The sequence below is a fragment of the Mchenga conophoros genome, linkage group LG3 (genome assembly GCF_057382185.1).
Source record: "Mchenga conophoros isolate Kocher_MC1m ecotype Shallow Benthic linkage group LG3, M_conophoros_male_GT1.1, whole genome shotgun sequence".
Taxonomy (NCBI): domain Eukaryota; kingdom Metazoa; phylum Chordata; class Actinopteri; order Cichliformes; family Cichlidae; genus Mchenga; species Mchenga conophoros.
In genome coordinates this window covers 24,406,607-24,431,640 of record NC_140528.1, presented here as the reverse complement: position 1 = coordinate 24,431,640, position 25,034 = coordinate 24,406,607, and the positions used below count along the sequence as shown (strand labels likewise).

General features: G+C 41.8%; 2 protein-coding genes and 1 long non-coding RNA gene across 3 annotated transcripts; all 3 read right to left on the bottom strand.

Annotated features, from left to right (window-relative positions):
* Window positions 1-8,366: 8,366 nt before the first annotated feature.
* On the bottom strand, window positions 8,367-10,337 carry LOC146577780 (uncharacterized). The gene is made up of 3 exons (XR_014891417.1): window positions 9,383-10,337; window positions 8,725-9,281; window positions 8,367-8,526 (listed from the first exon to the last, which is right to left on the bottom strand). It is a non-coding gene; the product is annotated as an uncharacterized LOC146577780 (long non-coding RNA).
* Window positions 10,338-16,435: 6,098 nt separating this feature from the next.
* LOC146577779 (homeodomain-interacting protein kinase 3-like) lies at window positions 16,436-18,781 on the bottom strand. The gene is made up of 2 exons (XM_085267710.1): window positions 17,656-18,781; window positions 16,436-17,520 (listed from the first exon to the last, which is right to left on the bottom strand). Exons 1-2 carry the CDS (start codon window positions 18,779-18,781, stop codon window positions 16,436-16,438), a joined length of 2,211 nt encoding a protein of 736 aa, XP_085123836.1.
* Window positions 18,782-21,682: 2,901 nt separating this feature from the next.
* Window positions 21,683-23,732, bottom strand: LOC146577778 (E3 SUMO-protein ligase ZBED1-like). The gene is made up of 3 exons (XM_085268344.1): window positions 23,381-23,732; window positions 22,516-23,343; window positions 21,683-22,352 (listed from the first exon to the last, which is right to left on the bottom strand). The coding sequence occupies exons 1-3, from the start codon at window positions 23,581-23,583 to the stop codon at window positions 21,683-21,685; spliced, it is 1,701 nt and encodes a 566-aa protein (XP_085124470.1). The 5' UTR covers window positions 23,584-23,732.
* Between the last annotated feature and the right edge of the window lie 1,302 nt (window positions 23,733-25,034).

The following is a 25,034-nucleotide window of genomic DNA, read 5'->3' as shown; positions in this document are numbered from 1 at the left end:
TGTTGGTATTAAATATACCTCATAGTTAAAGTCATAAATATGCACTTCTTTTCAGCACCTCTGCAGGTCTTTGTTGACTTAAAAGTTATTTTTCACATTGTACAGTTCAGTTCATTCATCAGCGAGAGAAAAAAGTGTTTTCATTAAATATTTTTCCTGTTCACCACATTTCCTGACAGCTCTTGTGATCCACACCATTTTGCTTTCATTATTGAGGACGGCTTGGATATTTTTGTTAATATGTACAATCTGATTGTTAGATAAACTGACTGCATTCTATACAACTACATTTAAATTACATGTTTTTTCTTTTTTTCTCTCTTACAGACAAAATGATGTGCCGGTGCACTTTCACTGCCCTTCTGTAACATGACAGTCATACAGCGTGGGGATATGGCAAGGCAATTATTGTCATGTCAGCATTCAGGACTGCTCCCCACTGAACTCTCCGTGGAGCCTCGTCTCCCTCTCCATGTCTCGTCTCCAGCATCTAAACCATTTCCTGAATCTTGGGTAGAACATTCATGTGCTCCACCCTCTGTGCTAAATGAAACTGGGGCTTGTGGAAAGTCCATGAAAATGAAACGTCCTCACTGTGGTCTTAGTCTTCTTACAAAAAAACTTCAAGGCTCACATGATGAGGAGGCATTCAAACAGGTCAATAGATGTTTGCCTGGCCTGTCATCCACAGTGTTTTTGTGTAGAGGGACTTCTTCCTCTTTGTTTTTCAGTTTGCAGAGGACATGGAGCTCTTTTTAAAAGCATGTGCTGACGAGCAGAGACTACAGGTCAAAGCGATGTTTGACATTTAATGGACAGATGAAGGCACTGGCTGTTTGTTTGTGTTTTTTATCTGTTGTTTGTTTTTCAGTGTACAGAATTCCAGTTAAACTTATTATAAAATGCTGTTCACTTGTTTCCATACTTATAGTAAAAAATGTAAGTGTAAATGCAACAGCATTGTTTATACTTGTAACTTCAGAGTAAAAAGCTTATTGTTGATATTAACATTAATGTATTATCCTGTAATCAATAATATTTTTATACATTTTACGCATTAACCCTCTGATCTCTATCCTGGCCATTTGGGGCCACTTCACTTCTCCTTGTTTGACTGCTACACTGCAGTGGACCAAAAGAATGACGCAGGTTTGATCTTAAGGCTCTAATAGTTGTGTGTGTTGTGCATGACATTGCAACGCAAACATGTATTTGCAAGATAGACTGGAATAAATTATGATGCATCAAATATTACACAGGCTGCAGTGAATTGTTGTTGATACAGGTTATTGAGCTTTGAGTTTCCCAGTCAAACGTAGCTTTGACACACATGCTAACACTCTTACTCTTGTACATTTCATAACAAGACACCAAAGCCAAAATATTAGCTCTCAAAAAAAATTCAAAGCTGCAGCTGCAGCACACTCAGCAACAAACACTGTTAGTAAATGTGTCCTGGAGTTTCTGCAGGTGCAGAAAGTGCTGCTGCTGTAAGTCAGCCTAACAGCTTCCAGATCACTGATATTTCTGGAAAGATGGCAAGAAGGGCATCACTGCTCATTTCTACAATCTCCCAGATCTTGGAATACAAGCCCCTGTCCCATGAAAACCACTTCACAGTAGTAGGAGTCCACTAAAACCTACAAATGAAGAGTGATCCTGGAAGAAATAGGGCGCACACTAGTGACCTCAACAGTTGCAAGACAGCCTTGTCCCCGATGCTTATATGAAAAAAAATATGAAGATTTATGAAACCATTAGGACTTTATTACTGTTTTATCTGAAAAGCTACTGGTAATATTTAACCTAACTGGGATTTAAAGTGTAAAAAACAGAATGTAGATAAAATTTTGGTTTTGATGAAAAGGAGTGGAGCTTGTGAGCCACAATGTAAGCAGTGTTGCTTTGCTGACATGCACTCGATGCTGGCAGTACAAGCATTGTAGTGGTTCTTATATTTTTGTAAACTAACTGTATAATATATTGAGCCATTCAACAGTACACAAATGTTTGTAGGCTCCTTTTTGTATGCAACCTGTGTAACCACGGTAACTTCTGACCCCACTTCCGCCAGTCCCTTTATTGTGGCGGGAATGAATCCTGTATAAGTTCCGGGTCAATCAGCTGCATGTCCCTGCTCCTCTGGCTGCTGTTGTCCCTGTGGTTGGCGTACTTGTCAGATATCGACAAATTTTGCACTACAGGCCAGTTGACAGCGTGCAATAACCCGGCCGATTCATTCATCTTTACACTACCTCACACTCGACTCAACGGTGAGTTATTTGTTTGTTTTGTTTTGTCACAATTAATGTACATGCGGAGCCGCGATCGCACATCCTACAATGCCGGTAAGCTAATGCTAGGCTAGCGACAGTAAGTGCAATTACTAGTGTCATCTATTGAATATTGTTGTTTTTGTTTATTCCATTATGGCCGAATGTTGACTTAACGTATCTAGAGTTGAACGAGTGATTTGATTTTTGTAGTTTTGTCCGTTTTGGATGTTTTTTGTTACTTTTCTGATGAAATGCCGAAACGGCCTATGAGATTTTGCATTGAGTTAAATTCCATTTACATTATTGAATCTGTTGCGCAACACCTGTGATTAAATGAGTTTTATAAATATATTTGATTAACTTTGGATAATATTTATTAGCTTTAACGCTGATATACTTTGATGGGACCCATGAGAATGTCTTTCTATAATAGTATTTAGAATGACATTCATTATAAGAGATGATGGTTTATTGATTGTTGTATGAAACGTGGCATTGATTACTTGACTTTGTTATTTATGTATTTGTCACAGCAGTAGAATGCTGTTTCATTTTCTTCTGTGAATGATAATTTCTGTTTTTTGACCTTGTTTAGGTCAGGTTTTTTTTTTGTTCTCCCGCGATCTGCCCTGATCAGCGCGAGATGGCGAGCCACCCGACCACCGCTACGTTGCGGTAGGAATTGTGAACCTATGGACTGAATCACAAATTGTTGACACATGACCTATCACAGGTCCATGGAACTAAACTAAATCACATACTGGACTACACCTCATATTTGGTCTGACTTTAAGATTACAGGAGCATACTGGTCATTTGAATTCTGGATGTGGCGACACTGGAGGATTTTATAAACTGCAATGTAACCGGAACCAGATGGCAGGAATGACTGCTCAGAGAGGGTATCACAGTGTTTGCTGTACGCAACGTCAAGAGTGTTGGTACCAACAAGTATCATTGGGGGTGATTGCTGGACGTCAGGCACGACAAGCGCAAGTGTATCAACATTAATGGATGAACCAAGAAAATTAGCTGGGAACGTCATGTTAATCTCAATGTATCCCAGGTAAGGTACGGCTTGTCCATTTGCTCCCTCTACTTCCAACAGATCATCCAGTGGTTTGATTGGATGGTCTGAAAGGTAAGTATTATAGAAGGAAAAAGGAATCGTAGTAACCTGAGAGCCAGAATCAAGAAGACAGTTGAAATGGTTGCCTTTGATTTGAATTTGGCCTGTGCTTTTGGTCCCCACAAGCCCTTTTGGCAACAATGGAAATTTGTTGTGGTTTCTGGGACTGTTTGTGCACGCAGCTCCTGTGTGTCCCACCACAGAAACTCCTTCTAGTTTAAAGATGAAGTATTTCTAGCGTCCCACTCTTGCTGTTTTTTTCTTAATTGGCTCTTTTTCTGTTCAACAAGACTGGAGTTTGCTCTGTTGTTGCAGGTGGAAGAAACATGGCCATCTTCTCCACAGTTAAAACAGTACCATGGCTTGGGTCTGGTATTTGACTGAGGTGAAGAATGACTGGATTTGGTTTGTCGTGGCTTAAACTTTGGCTCGGTTGGACGTTTTTGGGACAAAAGTTGGGACATTTGCTGTTGGAGGGTTTGGAGTTGTTTTTTCATTTCTTTTAGCTCTTCATTGGCTGTAGAGTGCCCACAAGAACAAGTACTTTGGGATTGGATGTTAGCTTTTTGTTTTGATGAACCGATGTATTTCTTCATAAGTGACTCCTTAGCAATTTGTCTGTCTTCTTCTGTCCGTAACGACAACAACAAGTCAGAGAAAGGTGGTGGGTTGTCCTTTTGCTGTTCTAATTGTAGTTTGGTTAGTATAGTGTTATCCCAACACCCACGACAAAACTGCTTCAGCAGATGCTTATTCATGTCAGCAGCTGCAAGTCCTCCTTGCTTTACAACAGTGCTGAGGGTTAGCTGCAATCTTTGGAGGTAAGCGGATGGTCGTTCACCTGGATTTTGAAGAATGTTTAAGTATTGAGCATACAATTCTTCACCATCTTGAACTGTTCCAAAAGCGGAGTCAAGTACACTTAGTATGACTGAAGGCAATGTGTTGGGACTTAGACCTTTAACCAAATCAGCAGCAGGTGACAACAGGCTCTCTATAATACGCCTGGCGACGTATAGAGCTGACAAACTGGGGTCAGCAAGCAGTAGATCAATTTGGGAACGCCATGATTCAAAATCTGCTTCACTACTTGGCTTAGGAATCCTTCCTGAAAAAGCACGGAGACGTAGTGAAGTTGTGGTGCTTATGTCTGGGTTTCGGACCACATGCTCAACAACAACCCTTTGTATTTGTGGTGGGTTGAGATCAGGGGCTGTGAGTGATACTCTTGGAGTTGGTCCAGTCTGGCTTTGACGAGGTCGTGCCCCCTGCTGGTCAGTGGAAACCTGTCTGGCAGGAGGTGAAGACAATTGCTGCCGCTCCAGTTCCCTTTCTTCTTCCTCTACACCAATGTCCTCATCTACTCCATTTTCCTCATCATATTCAACTTTTCCATCATCACCTGCTCCTGCTTCATGCAAATGTTGACCAATCTGCCTCATTACTGTCTTCAAGACATCTTCAAACCGGTGCCCGCTGCGATCAGCAATATGCTTGAGCTCTTTGAGGTAATTGGGAGGGGGACTGCTGCTGTCCTCCGTGGCGGCGTACTCACAGGCCAAAGCTGTGACGCGGAAAACAAGGTCGGCAACACTTTTAGAACAGTGGGTGTATGGCAGAAACGGCTCTAGAGTTGTAAAAGCAGTGGTATCTACAAACTCAGCGATCAGGTTTTTGAAGAAAGTACTTGCGGGATCATTTACGTAAAAATGACGGCTAAGATTCCCATAAGTACGCAAGTAGTCAAGAATTTCATTATCGGATTTTGTGTTAGACACACCGGAGATCATCACAGACTGTGATATATTTATGCCAGAAAGCGCAACTGAATCCATTTTTGATTTTATGTTCAGCAAAAGCGAAGTAAATAAGTAAAGAAAATTGTACGTAAGACCCCAAAATATTCACACACAAAGGCTCCTGGCTGGTTCGCCACTTGTAACGCGGTTAAGGGACCAGGGCGCCTGACTGCAGCCTCATCCCACCTCCTTTTGGAACCTAATAAGCTGTTTTGTATTGTCAACATTATTTTTGTTTGTGATATATATGCATATGTTTTTATTTCTTTTGTACATCCGTCTATACACTTCTCATAACAAACATAATATATATATATTTGAGCTCTACTTTTGTTTCCTGTGTTTTATTCACACCCTCAGGCTCCATAGTCGAATCTTATTCTGATTGCTCATTGTCTATGAGGCTGCAGTCAGGCGCCCTGGTCCCTTAACCGCGTTACACCTGCATGTCTTTCTGAATTAATTGTTTGTTTATATCATGTTTTTCAGGAAAAAGAAGAAGTTAAAGTCAAGTGGAAGCCCTGCTCAACATGGTATGTAGTAACAACTTTGTTGGACGGGAACAGACATTCATACTGTTGATAAATAGTTATCACCTCAATTTGAATTCATGTATTTGGACTAAACTAAATTGGGAGCTGTCCACCTCCAAAGTCCATTATGAGTTTTGGAGGTGGACATAGTCAAGACTTTTAAGAGTTGGCATAAGACTTTACTTCTTTATAGAGCTTATAGTTGGGGCTGGTTCAGGTCAGCCCTTAGTTATGCTGTCATAGCACCAGACTGCTGGGGGTTAGTGTCTACTCGTGTCATTGTATATATCCAGGAATATGTGCCTGAGGATAGTTGTCATGAAATCAATATTAAATCAAAGGATTCCTTAATGACCACAGCTGGCATGAGTTCTCCAAAGCTGCCTGCTGTCTCAGGATCTGTCTCCAAAAAGAACCAGGGAGCGCTAACATGTTATGTTCTAGACTGATGAAGAAAATGCACATTAAACATAGTATAAACTCACTATGTTAAGTAATGTGAAGAGGATGCCTTTAGCTCCTATTGGGTTGGTTCCTTGATCAGTGCAATACAGAATCATTCATCTGGTTTGATGTAATGTCCTTCAAACACGTCAAAATGAGGCTCTGTAGTCTGTGTGGCCTCCACATGCCTGTATGACCTCACTACAACACCTGGGCATGCTCCTGATGAAGTGGCAGATGGTCTCCTGATGGATCTCCTCCCAGACTCCAGGACTAAAGCATCTGCCAACTCCTGGACAGTCTGTGGTGCAGTTGGTGGATGGAGTGAGACGTGATGTCCCAGATGTCCTCAAATGGATTCAGATCTGGGGAATGGGCGGGCCAGTCCACAGCATCAATGCCTTCGTCTTGCAGGAACTGCTGACACACTCCAGCCACATGAGGTCTAGCGCTGTCTTGCATTAGGAGGAACCCGGGGCCACCCGCACCAGCATTTAGTCTCACAAGGGGTCTGAGGATCTAATTTCAGCACCTAATGGCAGTCAGGCTACCTCTGCCGAGCACACGGGAGGCTGTGCGGTCCCCCAAAGAAATGCCACCCACACCATTAGTGACCCACTGCCCAACCATCATGCTGGAGGATGTTTCAGGCAGCAGAAGGTTCTCCAATATGTCTCCAGACTCTGTCACAAGTACTTAGTGTGAACTTGCTTTCATCTGTGAAGAGCACAGGGCACCAGTGGCAAAGTTGCCAAGCTTGGTGTTCTCTGGCAAATGCCAAACATCCTGCACGGTGTTGGGCTGTAAGCACAACCCCCACCTGTGGACGTCGAGCCCTCATACCACCCTCATGGAGTCAGTATCTGACCGTTTGAGCAGACGTGCATATTTGTGGCCTGCTGGAGGTCATTTTGCACAGCTCTGGCCTTTCTTTCCTACCCCACAGTACCTTTCCTTATCTTTTGTTTCCTACTCTTTTACTTAGTCTTTGATCACGGTTGTCTTTCTAGATAATTAATGTCATTTGTTCTGGGGCGAGTCACTGGCTCGGGTGCATTCTGGGACTGTCAGTTCACCAGTGTGCTGGCATGCTTCTTAACAAACACACCACTACAGCAAACATCTCAGTTGTACTTGTTGATTTCTTCAACAAAACACTGAACAAAACATGTCCTTGTGAGTGTGCTGCCTGGTGCTTTTACATTTTGTGGTAATTTGAGCAGCCCAGAAAGCATCCCATGAATTCAATTATGTTATTGTATCTGAACATGTGCACGAGTCATTAAATTAGATGGGAAAGAATGATTCAGGGTAAACAACTGCACCAAGGGAATTACATTTTTCTTCTCAACATGTAAAATGTGTTGATAAGCAATTTCTGAAACAGACATTATAAAAATCACATTAAACAGATGTGATTAACTTTTTATTCTAGCAAACATAACATCAATGATGACACAATCAGTCTTCATCAGAAGTGCTCAAATCACTCTCATCGTCTGAAACGTCCTCCTCCTCCTCTGAGTCCATTTCCAGGAGTGGTTGGTGGCTGAGGATTCTCTTGTACACGTGCTTTACTTTGAGCGTTTCAGCTTTCAGTTCACTTTGTTTTTAAACCAGGCTATGGAGTCCTTTCTGTGCATCCTCCGACATGCCAACAAGGGAGGCTGTAAAAACAACAAAACTATTAAATATAAGTAAAACAAACAAACAGACAAAAAAACTCACCTCATAAACACAAGGAGTTAGGATCATGTAATAAACTTTTTTTAAGGGAGAGAAGGCAGTGTTAGCTAGCAACCCAAATATAGGTAAAAGATCCAGTAAGACTTTAGCATCTGCTATTATTTTCAATCAATTCATCACCAAATGTATAAATAAATAAAAGATGTGCTTACAGTCTGAGGAGATTGTCCCCAACACCACAGATCGCATTTGCAACACTGTCCAGTGATGCTGCATCTCCCTGCAAAGGCTCATCTCCTCCTCTCTCAGGCGCCTCACAGCCATCACCTTCTCAAAGACCTTTCTCTTTGTCCGGAGGTCAGCAGCAGCTGCAGTTTAACAACATCAGATGGGAAAACATAGCAGCATATTATGATTCAAGAACAAAACATTCAACTGCTGCTCAGATACTGGGAGTTTGTTTAAAAAGGATATTTAGAAATCAAGAGCTTACGTTCACTTGTGCTCTGCCAGGGCCAAACGTCGCTCTGCATGAGGGCATCACTGGATACGATTTGCTTTGTTGCTTGTTTCCTTGTTGTAGTCGTCAACAGCAGCCGCCAAGCGTTTCTTCTCATCTAAGATGACCTTGCGAATTCTGTGTCGCCTCTTGTTGCTATCTGTAAATAATCATAAAAAGGAACACCTTCACATAATGTATATATTTACATTTTAATCTACACTCATCAATTCGTTTGCTAGAACAAATCACATCCAGCTTAAACAAACCTGGATCTGATTTTATTCTGTTTACAAAGTAGCTGTACAAGCTGTACAAACTGAGCATCAAACGGTCCGTTTCAAAGAAACTGTGACACCATTTTGTCTGTAAAGACTTTGTGTTCGCACTCTGATGATGACGACAAGCTCCTCTACTCGTGCCTGCAACGCTCCAAGGCTGCCATCAGTTTGATCCGTTTCTAAGTGAGAGGAATATTAATCAGAACACAGGATGAGTAACAGTCACCAAACTACAGTGGACTCTGTAATCACTGACTTGATGATATTCATTATAAGACATCTGGAGCCTTCATGTGCTGCATTATCATGAGATAACAAGTATGTTGGTGTTCAGCTTTATAAAACCAACTAGTACGACATCACTTCAACCCAGGTCCAATCCAATTTGATCAAACGCAACAACTCTGCCATCAATTCTGCTTTTACAAGCTTATTTTTCATTGTTTGTTGACACTGTCAGAAAGATCTTAACTCTAAGTTCTTTAATGAGGCCATGGTGGGTCCTGTTGTTATACACGAGTGCATTATATTGAGACTCACCTTCAGCCCATTGCTGCAGTGTGTCGTCATCCACACCCAGCTCATTTCTGCTCGCATTCAGGCTCTCCACTTGTTCTCTAAGGATCCTTATGATCTAAGAATACATTAATAAATGTCATTCATATGGACATTTTTAGAGTACTGGTGTTTTTGCCCCATTACCACACACATTAAAATGGGTGTTGAAAAAATGACCTTTAGATATCTCTGGCTCAAAGTGCGGCCCAGTTGTTCCACTTTCCTTTTGTTCCAGCCCAAAGCCAGGAGGCTCAGCATGTCTGTTCGCCCTGCATTTCAGTTAGTATACAAATAAGAATGAATGAGCAGGAGACTGAGTGGAATCTCACACACAGACACACACCTGCTTTAGACATGTACTTCGTTGTGATGGCCGCCCTAGACAGGAAACTGTTTACTTGTTCCACCTCTTCTCCAACTGTAGAACCGGCCCCATCCTGAAACGCACCTCCCCATTTGATCTATAGAAAGGAGGTCACAATACATGACTGCTGAATTCATTCAACCTTATAACAAAATGTCTTAAACGTATCCAAGCCTACAAGCTGCAGTATACCTCGCACATCCAAGTGTGAGCTACTCAAAATGAAGTACACATTAAGATAAAGTCAAGTAAATAGTATTACGACAACACCAAGAGAAAAACAAAATAAATATCCACCCATCCAAATATGTATCCACACACACACACGTATGAGTATATGGTTATGGCGTTAACGTCATTTTAACAAGATTAACGCTGACAGCACTGATATATATGTGTATCTTACATCATTTGTGTGTCTCTGGATGTATTTCACAAACTCAGCAACTTCCTCATCTTTCTCAATGAAGACACCTTCAAAGTTCCCCTGCTCTGAAGTGCTGAACGAACACGGTGACAGTTGTTTGAAAAGAAACATCAAAATACAATTTTTGTACAAATCCATATTTGATTTATGTACACAATGCATAACGTACCTTGCATTTGATTGAAAGCGATAAAGCTTGCAGTTTCCATCAACTGAGACGGCGAGCATGTCTGGAGTGCAGGCAGGGCAGCTAAAGCATGGCTCCTTGCACATCCTGTCCACCTCACACTTTACAGCACTCCACTCCAAGAAACTTTTGCTGAAGGCATCAGCTGATATTCGGCCAGTCTTTTAAGTAGAGGACAAACAACAGAATATTCACGGACAGTCATCATAAACATTGATTTGCACAATTTCCTTAAACTTGACAAATTTAGAAACTCACCCTTCCAAAATGGGCTGTTCGTTCATCCAGCACTTTGACAAAGGCCTTAAGTGACATCCCTGCTGCAGCTTCTTAATGTCATAGAAAGACTGAAAGACATCCATTGAAAACAGGGTGCAGAAATTTAAGGTGCCAGGCCAATATCCACCACCCTGGAAGTCCTTAACTGAGGGGGACCACATTAGGCCACAGCTGGTGCAGCTCACCACTGGCAGTGCAAGGTTATAACGGCCTTTAGGAAGGATAAGGAGAAATCCAGTCATGGCTCAACAAAGACATTCATTTTTTCCCATGTTGTTTTCAAAGCGGTCTGGTAAATCCAAATGACCTTTGACAGGTGCCCACATATACTGCGGGCCGAGGGTAATTCAAAACAATGTAGCAATGTACAATTTGCAATAAAACCTGCAAACACATCTATTGTGTATGTACTGTGTGACAAAAGAGCAACTTACCATTTATGGTTACAAGAGCCACAATTGCACCGGGTGAAACCTCAACGTTACCTGCTGGGCAGTCACACACAGTCTGGTCTTTGCACAGGCAACAGCCGAACTAACATTAAAAACACACAATATATATAAAAAGAATTGGAAATTAAATGATACACAATAAATATACAATAACAGCACACACTCATAGTACATAGCAATAAATGCATAAGACTTAAAAACCGTACCTATTGGATTGTGAAACTCTGATGAAGGCTGCAAAAACCCTCCTGTTACTGCCTCTCTGCTGTGCAGGACAAAGCGTGTGTGAACTGCAATATCACAGTCAGCACAAAGGAATGGAAGAGGCAGGCAGTCCAGACACCTCACAACTACTTGTTTGCCACACTGACACACACGGTGTGACTGTGGATCCAGAGTAGCTAACATGTAGCCTGGCCTCTTTCCACTTTAGCAAGGACACCATGTTTCTGATCGCCCAGTGAGTAGCAGCTGACTCAGACAACGTCTCACAAGTCATGGCTGCGTCCTCTTCTCCATCCTCCAACAACTGAAGGAGCTCCTGACGAAGCACCTCAGTTCCACACACTAACAGAAAAAAAATAAAGAAACTCTTCCACAAAGTGAAAAACACTCTAGGCAGTATGTTTCTTAGGACTGCACAAAAGCCCTGCCTAACTCAACTATAACAACAAATATAAAAGTAAAGGAATCACAATATATACAAGAAGGTAAAGTACCTTTTGTTGGGTTGACACTGGCAACATAACTAGGTTCTTCACGTGGACACTGATGCTGATCTGCAGACACTGGGGGGAAAAAGAGATTGAAGAATATTTACTGAAATTCTTTGGTGAAAACAAGTTGTGAGATAAAATCAATGGTTGTGAGAACACTGACCACGTGGCAACTAGTACTTCGACTGGATGATGGTCTTTGAGGAATAAAATCTCCCTGTCTGTCAAGGGCGGCATCACTTACATTTTGATTAGATACCTTGAGTTTGTAAATGATCAGATTACATAATTGGAATACAATGTATCCAATTCAGGGTTGCAGGAGGATGAAGCCTATCCCAGCTGATACAGGACAAAGACAGGCTGCCAGTTTATTGCAGGGCTAACACGATATGTGTAACAGAAAATCCACTTAAATGTTTGATATTTCTTATAATAATCATAATTATGACTATTATTTAAAGGTTTCTTTAAATAATACATTTTGATTTTTTATAACCTCTAAAATATAAACCTGAGCTGTTTCAGATTCTGACCTCTGACCTCACTGCAGCTCCCTCTTGGAAGTACGTCTGCTTCTTGTCTACCCCCAGTGATGACCGCCTGCCCTTGATATCACGTACTGTACCTGAGGAACAAAAAAGGACAAACACTTGCCTTCATTTAAGAAGTACATTCATACAGAGGTAATCTATGGAAACACACTAGTTCACCCTTTGGGAGAAATCAGTTCCTGTGAAACATTTCTGTAAATGAACATCATGTGGAGAATGAATGAAATGAGTTCTTCAGGTGACTCAGCAGTCCCACACTGACAAATGAAATCTAGTTAAACTATTAAGCATATTTGCTCTTCTGAAATCTGTGTTAAACAACAACAAACATAAATTAGTAACAAAAATACAGCTGAGTAGAGGCTTTACAAACCACCAGCAGCCATAATGCTAAATTTTAATCTTCAAATGTTTCTGAGCCGTCTTCAACCTGCTTTTAACACATTAAAGTCCCACAGTCAATGCAGCCTGACTCAATCCTAGATGTTCAGCACACAGAGACATAGAGGTGCCGTTTAAAGTTTAGTGATAACCTGAGTCACTGATCATTTGCAGTATTACAGAGTCTGGCAGTCTTTGCATGATGTCCACGTCACTGTGAGTTTCTAGCTGACTCTCAGGTGTGACAGGTGTGCCAGCAGGAAAGAGTAATAATAACCTGCATCCTGAGGTTTGTCATGCAGGATTAAAGCAGCCAGGCTTTGTTCACACAGCTAGGATTGTATTTTACACTGACCCTGGGTCAGTATAAGTATCATACAGTTTAAACGAAGCACTGAAACTTGCACATATTTATTACAGATGCACTGAAGCTAATCGAGATATTTGCTGTCAGTCTGTGGCTGCGATTAAACACTTTACTGGAAACTTTATTAACTAGTAACTTCATCAGTCATGACAGAAGCTAATATTTCTGTGCTAACATCGTTTAAACAGTAACAGCTTTCCTCCAATATAAGCTAACGTTTACACCGTAACTTTAAGCTAGCACCATAAAGACGGTAAAACACGTAATAATATCTACAAATGCATCTTAAAGCTGTTATATTAGCACTCGGTGTATTACTAACATAACCACATTAACATTACTGACACTCGCTGACTTTTAATAGTCATTCTATAAATGCTGTCCGTTTAAATGGTCTTACCTGGTGGTCCATATGGTCCATAAGTGAAGCAGAGGGAGCCTGACCATGCGTCACACGTTTGACGAGTTGGGAGTGAGAACGTGTTGGGCTATAAGGAACACACTCACTTCCTGAGCCCTGGGCAATAAGAGACGTTTTGTGTTTTATGATTTATTGATATGTTTGATCCTTTCTGACCTGCGTTAATGAAGCAGTCATTAGAGCACCATGTCCGCTAGAATAGTTCTGTAGTTTGATGCTTGAGTCGTTGCAGACTTGTTGAAACTCCCTCACCCGTCAAAGCAGCGTCTTTGTTATTCGCGTCCAGCAGATGGCAGTGTTTCACTGTCTGACGGCTGTCTGAAGCTTCAGCTGGATTATCCGTTTGCTATGTTTGCCATGTTACAGTGGGGAGGAAAAACTCCTTTTTAACAGGAATATCTAGACATGAGTGATTACTGCAGTGGGGCACTATCTGTGCTATCTATAAGAAATGTTAGCAACAATAAAACTCTGAGGATCAGGGCTCCATTTCACTCCAGTGTTCAGTGGCATTTTAAAAGAGTGAATACCGACGCTGAATGTCTTTGTAAAGCAAAAGCACTTTGTTAGCCTTTACAGAGCAAAGCTATGGATCAATGTGCAGTGAAGAAAAATCGAGGTGGCCAGTCTGTCCTTTCCTAACCAATCACAGAGCTCCTTACATTGTTGCGCTGGAGAATAACTAAATATAATATAAAGATGATATTGAAAATAATCTTTTGTAGAGTCACTACTTAGTGGGCAGAGGACAGTTATCACTTTGCTGGATGCTTTAAAGTCGCATGTTCTGTATTTGCTGTATGCAGATTAGCAGGATATTAACAGATTAACAGCTTTTATTAGACTTCATATGATAATCAACAGTGAAGTGTTTCTCTTTCAGTGTTTATTCTTGCTCATTGAATGATCTCTGTTCAGATAATATGCTGCACTCATCTCATGTTTCTTTAAATACGGCATCACTTGTCCAGCTGTCAAACTCTGAAAGAGTTAGTTTCACCACTGAGCACTTTGAATGGTTATTCTTTTATTTAAAAGCACTTATTCTAGCTGCATCATCAATACGACAAAAACAGTGACTTCAACAAAAATGTATCTAAAAATATTTAGGGGGAAATGTTCCTACACCCCTCATGTAAATGTTACATCTCCAAAAGGGAGAAATAATCAGAATAAGGCGTAATCATTGTCATGATAATAATGACCATGAAAATGAAACTAGGCCTACCTTTAGTTCAGCACACTCAGTGTTGCATAAAGACATGCGAACATGCCATCATCCATTCTGGAGCCTACTTTTAAAAAGAGCGAGCTGTTTATTCTGGCTGAGTAGCAAACAGAACCAACCATGAAAACCTAAACTGGGAAAACACTCGGAAACCTTGAACACTGGGAATATGGAGACACAGGGGTAGGTGAACAGACACTGACAAAGGACAGAGGAAAACAGAGACAATATATATAAGACAAGAAGTAACACAGACACCCTTTTCGGTGACAAAAATGAGAAAATATCCAGTGAAAGGCAGTTCTCTTGGAAAAACTGCCTTATTGATGTCAACGGTCAGAGAAAAATGTCTGATAGGAAGGCAACCGTAGCTCATACAACCATTTGTTGCAACCAAAGAATGCAGAAGAGCGTTTTGGTCAGCTAAGAACAGGAAATTGAAGCTACAGTTCTCAAAATTTGACATGAGAAGATTGGATAAATGTTGCCTGGTCTGATGAGTCTTGATTTCTGCTCTGACATGCAGATGGTCGGGTCAGAATTTGGCATAAATAGCATGAAAGGATGGATCCATGCTGCCTCATGTCAGCTGTGCAGACTAGTGGTGGTGGTGTCACTGTGGGGGGGAGGGGCGGTATTTTCTTGCTGAAACGTTACATAGTGTGTGTGTGTGTGTGTGTGTGTGTGTGTGTGTGTGTGTGTGTGTGTGTGTGTGTGTGTGAGAGAGAGAGAGAACAACTTGAAACAAACTGCAGCAATAAGGGCAAACTAGTGCACAGTTATGTTTACGTGAGCGTTATTTTGTATGCATTTGTACAGTTCCATAACTGTGAGAATACATTGATAGCATTTAACTCTAGTAACAGGCATTTGTACCAGTAAGCATGAAAAAGTAGGGAAAAGAACTAGTATGTAAGCACTGACTAGTACTGTAAAGTATATGTGTATATAGGGCAATCGTGGCTCAAGAGTTCGCAGTTCATCCTGTAATTGGAAGGTTGCCAGATTGAGCCCCGCCTCCGACAGTCTCGGTCGTTGTGTCCCGGGGCAAGACACTTCACCCGTTGCCTACTGGTGGTGGTCAGAGGGCCCGGTGGCGCCAGTGTCCGGCAGCCTCGCCTCTGTCAGTGCGCCCCAGGGCAGCTGTGGCTACAATGTAGCTGCCATCACCAGTGTGTGAATGTGTGAATGACTGAATGTAGTGTGAAGTGCTTTGGGGTCCTTGGGGACTAAGTAAAGCGCTGTACAAATACAGGCCATTTACTGTGCGTGTGTTTATGCTCAAGTGTATGAATAAATTAGTCAGTTTTAAACAGTTGCAATTTAAACAGTAGAAGAGTGGCACTATATTTATATATTTATAAAGAATTTCAAACAACAATTAATTGATGCTCAAAGCAGGTTTATTTAATTAATATCCAGATTTCCAATTAGTTCCCAATTCATTCAGCAGCAAATCACATCACCAGTCACTTCAAGGCTGTATGTATTATTGTAAGGTAGACCCTACAATAGTACATACAGAGAACCCAACAATCATATGACCCCCTATGAGCAAGCACTTTGGCGGCAGTGGGAAGGAAAAACTCCCTTTTTACAGGAAGAAACCTCCGGCAGAACCAGGCTCAGGTCGGGGCGGCCATCTGCTGCGACCGGTTGGGGTGAGAGAAGGAAGACGTTTGTTGTAGGTCTGATTGAGGGACTGATGTGATGGTAAGTTGTCTGCTGTTCCGCTTTGAATATTGAGAGATTAGTTGATGGATTTCAAGCCAAATTGTGCCCAAGTTTAAGACCATATTCATTGGTTGTTTTTGTTGATGTTATTGTTTTGGGCTTTTTTTCCACAAGGATTTTCTAGCTCCCCCAGAATTCTGGCCACCCAAACGATGATTGCTGCTGAGAGAGCACAAGGTTTTGTCCCCCTGTACTATTCATGTCAGTGCAGGGGGTTCTCCTTGAGAGGCCAGGGTCGAAAAAGGGATGCTTCAGAACCTCTGAGGGTGTTATGCGCTGATTTGCATCCAAGGCCAACATTTCTTTGATTAGCCTTACAAATAATGTTTGGCCATTTTCCGGTCCTCGCCTAACCTTCAGCAGTTGTTCGAGGTCATCGAGACGCTTAAGTTTTATATATCGAGTTTCCTTGGATCGATAATCTGTCTCGTATTGAAATTGTTCTTGGGTCTTAAATGTCCAGCGCTGTTCGTTGTGGTTATCCTCGATGAAATAGCTGTCAGTGTACAAGCCAGACTCTAGAAGATGATCTGGTAGCTGACCCTGGGTTTCAATTATGAATTTCAAAACATCATAATCGTCTTCCCCAGGATAGAGAGGCACCCCTGTAGCAAGCTCCACAGCTACCAGCCCCAGAGACCACATGTCGATTGCTTTGTCGTATGGAATGCCAAGCATAACCTCAGGTGCACAATAACCAATTGTCCCCACACGGTCACCAGGAATCACTGCAGAAGCAGGACATGCGAGGTCAAAGTCTATGAGTTTGACTTTGACGGGAGACTCACTGCGGTTCACAACCATGATGTTTCCAGGTTTGAGGTCAGCATGCACTATTCCCACAGAACCCAGGTGGAACAGAGCATTTGCGAGCTGATGCAAAATTGGCCCGAGTTCTCTCATTGGGAGACCTTGGTTATTCCGGTCCCCAATGTAGTCCCACAGGCTTTGGTCGAGGAGTTCGAAATTCAAGCAAATGCGCTCTCCATCGAGGAAATAGCCGTTCCATTCGACAATGTTGCACCTGTCTGGATCCAAGCGTCGTAGCTGCTCCAGGATGAAAATTTCCAGTTTTGCCTGGAGCAGAATTTCAGGGTCGCTCTTGTTGACTTTAATAGCAACCGTTTTGTTGTTTTTTGTATCGCGACATCTGGTTACCAAACCAAAGCCTCCTTCTCCAAGGAAGGCCTCTACCACGTGGTGATCTCCTAAAATGGTCCCTTTCGTTATTTGAAGATCATCTTCAGAGGCAGATGGGTTGGCTGAGGTGTTGATGTCTCTTTTTTGAGGAAATTCAACTGAGTTTTGGAAACTGCAGCTGAATTTTTGCGATCCATGACTTTTCCAGCTTGAAGGCTGCTGAGAGAGCACAAGGAGTTCTCCCCCTGTACTATTCATGTCAGTGCAGGGGGTTCTCCTTGAGAGGCCAGGGTCGAAAAAGGGATGCTTCAGAACCTCCGAGGGTGTTATGCGCTGATTTGCATCCAAGGCCAACATTTCTTTGATTAGCCTTACAAATAATGTTTGGCCATTTTCCAGTCCTCGCCTAACCTTCAGCAGTTGTTCGAGGTCATCGAGACACTTAAGTTTGATCGATCGAGTTTCCTTGGATCGATAATCTGTCTCGTATTGAAATTGTTCTGGGGTCTTAAATGTCCAGCGCTGTTCGTTGTGGTTATCCTCGATGAAATAGCTGTCAGTGTACAAGCCAGACTCTAGAAGATGATCTGGTAGCTGACCCTGAGTTTCAATTATGAATTTCAAAACGTCATAATCGTCTTCCCCAGGATAGAGAGGCACCCCTGTAGCAAGCTCCACAGCTACCAGCCCCAGAGACCACATGTCAATTGCTTCATCATATGGAGTGCCAAGCATAATCTCAGGTGCACAATAACCAATTGTCCCCACACAGTCACCAGGAATCACTGCAGAGGTGTTACATGCGATGCCAAAGTCTATAAGTTTGACTCTGAATTGAGACTCACTGCGGTTCACAACCATGATGTTGACAGGTTTGAGGTCAGCATGCACTATTCCCACAGAACCCAGGTGGAACAGAGCATTTGCGAGCTGATTCAAAATTGGCCTGATTTCTCTCATTGGGAGACCTCGGTTATTCCGGTCCCCTATGTAGTCTGACAGGCTTTGGTCGAGGAGTTCGAAATTCAAGCAAATGCGCTCTCCATCGAGGAAATAGCCGTTCCATTCGACAATGTTGCACCTGTCTGGATCCAAGCGTCGTAGCTGCTCCAGGATGAAAATTTCCAGTTTTGCCTGGAGCAGAATTTCAGGGTCGCTCTTGTTGACTTTAATAGCAACCGTTTTGTTGTTTTTTGTATCGCGACATTTCGTTACAACACCAAAGCTTCCTTCTCCAAGGAAAGCCTCCACCATGTGGTGATCTCCCAAAATGGTCCCTTTAGATATTCCAAGCTCATCTGAGCCGAAGGATGGGTTGGCTGACATGGTGTAATGTGTCTGTTTGCGCTGTGGATTGGTGAGAAACAAAACTGAACTTGTTTTGGTTTCTCTCGTAAATTGCTCTCAAAACTTCTCGAAAGGGTTTCAGTTGCTGCAGGTCAACGTCCGTTAAGCATAAAGTAACAGGTGAGCGCTCCTATTTATGGGTTTTGGGATCAAAGCTAAGTTATAACGTCAGAAAGGATCAAAGCAAAGTTACCGCGTCACAAGCGATCGAAGCGATTCTAATATGTGCGCATGCGCACATATGAGAAGCGATCGAAGGGATTCTCATATGTGCGCATGCGCACACACGTGCTTGTTTGTGTAATATTGTTCACACTAAACTTGACCCTAATCAATTTAATATCAGTCAATCAAAGAAAATGTTAGTTTTGGAAAATTTTAAAATGACATAACTGACAGTTAAAACCTTTTTTGTTCATGTATTTGTATTTGTATTGTCTTCGGGGTTTTTTTTGCATACCATGTCAAGCTTTTTTGTATATAGTCATGTCGTAGATTTCGGAGCAAACAAGAAATTGAATTGGATTTTAATATTGCAGTGCTTGGATTTCGGATTTGGTGCTTAAAACTTCTTGAAACTGTAACCGTATTTCATTCACCACAAATAACTATCTGATTGAATAGTTTTCTTATCAGATAGAGAAATAAAACGAGTCGCAAAGTCTAAAAGCAACATTTCTCTGCCTGGGCTGTACCTCTGCACGTTAGTCTGTTTCAGTGTGTGACCCCTCACCCCCTCCCTGATCAGTCGGGGGTGAGTGCGCTAATGTGCCTGGAGGCCGTTTTAATGAGTGTTTGCTGGAAAACGAAAAATACAAGAAGGATTTGTACGTTTTCACAACGGGGGAGTTTGCGTAAGTACTAGTAAATAATTTTCTCGAGTGTGTACGTTACACATGTTATTTGTTTCAAATTGGTATTATTATTTTGCTAGCTAGCAAACTCGCGGGATAAAGGATTGAAGTGCACTCAGTGCGATACAATACGGTGGCGCTATTCTAACAGTTAGTTATTGCAGGGTAACTTGTAGAATATGCTGTGAATTGAACCAAGATTACACAGCAGTAGCAGTAATACGAGTTACTTCCCTCAAGTGAAAGCGTTAAACGTTAGCCCGATGCTTAACTAGCCAACGTCAGGCTTTCTGATTGAAGGCTAAAAGCGACGTTGTCACCAAGTAAACAGAATATTGATGATATTTTTGTGTATCGCTGCAGCCTTTTCAAGTATTAACCTGGTGTCTTTGGGAACAGCTTAGGGGGAAATGACGGTAATATGACTGAACCATATGGGAAGAAAGAATAGGCACTTTTTTGTGCTACCGAAGTTTCCTCGCTTTCATTCAAAATCTGTTTATCATGAAACAATTGAAACATAATGGCTTCAAGCTGACATTGAGGCCTGTGGGGCACTATCAGCCACTGAGACAGTAGACAAGTGACTATTTCACACTTTAAGGCTGCCTGTTTATTTAAGGGAGATGAACAGTACATTATAACTGTACATAATAATATCAATGATGATAGATTAAATAAATGGGTTTTTGAAAGACGCTTGTGCATTTTTAAAGTCTAAAGTGTTGAATTGATCTGAGTATGTCATCTGTTCAAAGCCTCTCCCAGTCAGTGCTGTTCTCTATGCCTGTCTTACTCTACATGATGTTATTAGCACAAACACTTTAAAGGTGATAATTAGGTCTACAACAATAACACAGACTGCAATGTAGTTAAGCGTCTTACAGTTAGTTTTGAATGAATGAACTTAAAAAACAACACAAGCAAAGATCTGTCTCCTCCTGTTTTTTGTGTCACATAAGAAAGAAGCATCAATATCTGATGAGAAGACTTATTAATTTGGCCTTTCACGTGCTCTTATTCAGGTGATGCGAAGTGAAATATGCATCCTTTTTATGGTAATGTGCTGGAAAATGTTGAAAATGGACATTAAACGTGCTCACAAAGTGCTTGAATTTGACCCTGAAAGGTGTATGAAGCCAGAAAAAGTCACACTTGGAGTAAAAACCTCTCATAGCAAGTTAATCATATTCAATTGATTTGATGCTTTCAGCACAAAATTTAGCCACACAGTCAGGACAGCGTCTGATTTAGCTTCATCGGTAAACGTGTTTATGCAGTACATAGTAACAGTGTGGCTGAGTCCTCTGGTTCAAATCAGTTCCAGTACATTTGGAGATGTAAGTCTTAACCTTTCACATGCATCGGGAAGGAAAAAACATTTAATCTTCACAGTACTGCCGAAGTGCAGCGATACATTGTGAAGTGCACATTTCCATTTCTCATACAGTACCGAGCAAAAGTCTTGAACCACCCCCTTATTTTTTCGTGTTTTGCCAGGTCAGTCTGTGTTAACGGTGTTATTAACTGCATTCTTCAACTAAAGAAGTGAGAACAAATGATGTGGGCTTTTGTTTTTTTGCAATAGGCTGCAAGTAAATGTGTAAAGATTAGTGCTGTCAATAGATTAAAAAAAATTAACTAACTAATCTCACAATTTTCTGTTATTAATTGAGAGTTATCTCAATTACTTTATTAATAGCCTGCCTCCAATTACATTTTTTTGTTCTTTATATTTTAAGATTGTAACAGACATTTATGCAACACAATGAAGTAAATGCAGAATAAACACAAAGAATGTATGCTGAAATTCAAAGAAAATTTTAATAGTTTTCATCAATCTTTAACACAGTGAAAACTTACAAAAAACCTTTAAGGCCATCAACAGTGACTGAACCCAGGCCTACAGGTTAAAGTGAATATCATAACAATAAAGGGTGCACAAAACTCAGTATTTAAAACACAAAAAGACACGGCTGAAAACCCAGAATGTTGAACATTTTTCACTTCAAAGGAGCAATCTGGCTTAGTCCTTCTTTGCTCTCAGCCAGTTACTGAGGCAGACTATTCTGTTTACATTGTCTGATGACAAAGAAGCACGCTTCTTTTGAATGATGTGACCTGAGAGTGAGAATAATCTCTCACAAGGCACTGTGGTTGCAGGGGTTGACAGGTACTTGCGTGCAATAGGTGCCAGCCTGGCATGTGCTCCTTCTCTCTTTAACCACCACTGTAGTGGACACTCTCCTATGTCAATTTTGGGCTCTGCTTTGTACAGATTCAGACAGCAGTCTATAGCATCTTCCTCTGTATCTGAATCAGGAGAACCCAGCAAGCAGATGGACATCTTGCTCTTCTTTGGTGAGGGTTCCTCTGTTGTCTGAGCAGATGGTTGGTGTGCATCCGTCTCTGACATCAGAAGGTCATGTACTGATGCCCACACCTCTCTTCTTTCATCTTTGGAAAGGCATTTAAGGTCTTTAAACCTGGGATCAAGGGCAGTAGCGATCTTCAGCCATGTGAGATTGCTGCTGTCCCTCCGCTGAGCTAGGTCTGTGGTAAAAATCTTCTTAAACCTCAAAACGTAAACTGGGTTATCATCTGAGGGCTCCATAATCCTGAACAAATGACACAAGGCTGGCAACACCATGGAACAAGAGACATACCGCTCTCCCCCCAGCAGTTCGGTAACATATCTGCAATAGAAAGATCAAGTCTGTATTTTTCTATTAATCACACAGAGACAAACATAAATACAACATGTGAAAATACACAGAGAGGTGGAGGTGGAGAACATACTTGAAAACAAAGCTAGAATGCAAAGATAGACACACAATCATGAGAAAGAAAATGATTTACCTGCAAGGTTCCAGTAGTTCCTCCAGCTTGTGCAGTCTGTCAAGCTCCTGGTCAGTCAACATGGTCACCTTGCTGTTTTGTTGAGTCAGGATGGTGGTCAGCCCAAATTTGTTTCTCTGGATCCGCTTGATCATCTCTAGGGTGGAGTTCCATCTTGTTGGAACGTCCTGAACAAGCGGTTCTGTTTGATGTCCACGTGCAGCTTGCTGTGCCTTTAATTCCTGAGCGTTTGCTGGACTATGCTTAAAATGTCCAACAATCTTGCGACATTTGGCCAGAGCCCTTTCAAATGCGCTGTCATTAAGAGAAACTGTGACCGTTCTTTGCAGAATGTGGGCCATGCAGGGCATGTGTTCAAATGGAAGTAGTCTGGCGGCTGCAACCATGTTACGAGCACTGTCGGTCCCAAGCGTGGTTACCTTGTCCTTGATTTTCCATTCGTTTGGAACATTCAGAAAATGGTCAGCACACGCCTCAGCATAGTGTCTCTCTTCAGTTTTACTCACTGTTAGTGCAAACGATTGCATAGTCCAGTCGTTATCAATAAAATGCGCCATGACCCCCAAGTAATTATCGTTGTTCACCGAAGTCCAGTGGTCTCCGGTGAGAGCAACATTCCTTACTTGCACAAGCTTGCTGGACTGCTGAGCCCTCTGGTCCCCATACAAAGTGTGCAGTCTCGACACAATGGTTCCTCTCGAGGGCAGATTGTAACACTCATCTCCTGATGCAGCACGAATGACTTCTCTCAGTCCATCATCTTCTACTATGCTAACTGGTCGGCAGTTTTTAGCTATCCAAACAACCAAGGAATTGGTTAATTTTTCTCTCACATTTTTTTGTTATTCGTCCACAAGCACCATACTCCTGAAGCGTAGACTGGCGAGGTCCCGTAGAGGTGGATTCAATTGGGTGTTTTGCTCTCAGGTGATACGCCAGTGATGAACTGCTTCTGTGGTACTTGAATTCAGCTTTGCAAATTGTGCATCTTACTCTCGTTTTGTCCAACAAGCCATCAGGCAACTTCTTAAAGAGAAACTTTCCACCCAAAAGTCCGCCCTCGTCCATGCTTGCGTGTGTTAGCTAGTGTTAGCTAGATAGTAGCATGGTGTCACTTCTTCTTCTTCTTCTAATCATTTCTGTCAGGCCAAACGCCAGCATAGCACACTGTTGCCCCCTCCTCCAGAGGTGCTCATGAATTTAAAGGTCTTAGATTACAGGAAATTAATAAAAAAAAAATCAGCGTTAAATTTTTTTAATGCATTAAACATTTCGCGTTGATCTTAACAATTAACGCAATAATTTTGACAGCACTAGTAAAGATACAATTTAAAATTGGTTCTTTGTTAAGTTTTCTGGTCCTTTCCATGACTTAGGTGTCTGTTTATGTTTGAATGTTTCAGAGATTAGTGTGAAGGGTCTTAACAGAAACACTTTAAAAAGCCTGGAGAGCTATTCCTTAATACCACTTTAAAGATTACAGGGAAGTCCGGATCCCTGGAAGCAAATGAGGGATGGCTCAAGACTTTTGCACAGTGCTGTACATGTCATGTTCCCTGTTTTATAGCTCAGCTCAAACTGACACGTTCTCACTAACTGCTTCTCATTTTCTCCACAGTAAACTTTGACCACTTCCAGATACTGCGGGCCATCGGGAAAGGAAGCTTTGGAAAGGTAATGCAGCCTCCATTTTTCACGCCACTTGTATATTGTTTGCCCTTAATTACCCACCACGGTCGTCATCTCTAAAGAATCAGTGGAAGCGAAGCGAAATGTGCTGGGATTACACTTTAGTTCTCGTGTGCTGCTGTTATTTAATAACAGTTATAAATGCAGCTTATGTAATTATTTCTATAAAGTCAGTTAGAGGAGAGCCGATTTCTATTTCATCTCACTCAATCTAGGTGGGAATTTTGACCCCACATCTCAATTTAATTACAGAGCACATTGAATGTCTGGATGAGACTTCAGTAATGAATTCAGGACTGTGTGTGTGAGATACACAATTGGGGCTGCAGAGATTGGAATAGTTTACCTTCATTTTAAATATCACTGCCCTGTGCACATTGTCGGCTTTAAAATTCAAACTTAAAGAGTTTGTAAGTAAACTGGCTGAGATGAGACAGACGATGCACCGGGTCCTCGTCTGAGTGCTGGCTTTCAGTTGTGCTGTCTCTGTTGCCCAGCCATGCACACACAGACACTGTGCTACACTTACACAGTGAGACAGATGCTCACAGAGACGTCCAGATACATTTTGTCCTTGCTGGAGGTCATCTTGTGTTTTTTGGCCCACTGTGGCCTCACACCGAGCTCCTGCTGTTTTTTGAACACTTTAACAGCACCAGTCTTTAGCTTCCTGTTGAACACACAGTGGGGGGGTGCAGGAGGTAATAAATCAAGTTTGATTATCCTAATTTATAGCTGTCTTTATGTTAAGGATTAAAATAAAATTCACAAGAGGAAGGTGTTGGTGTGTGTGGTTGGGAAGAGAAGGGCGAAGCTAGAATGAAGCACAA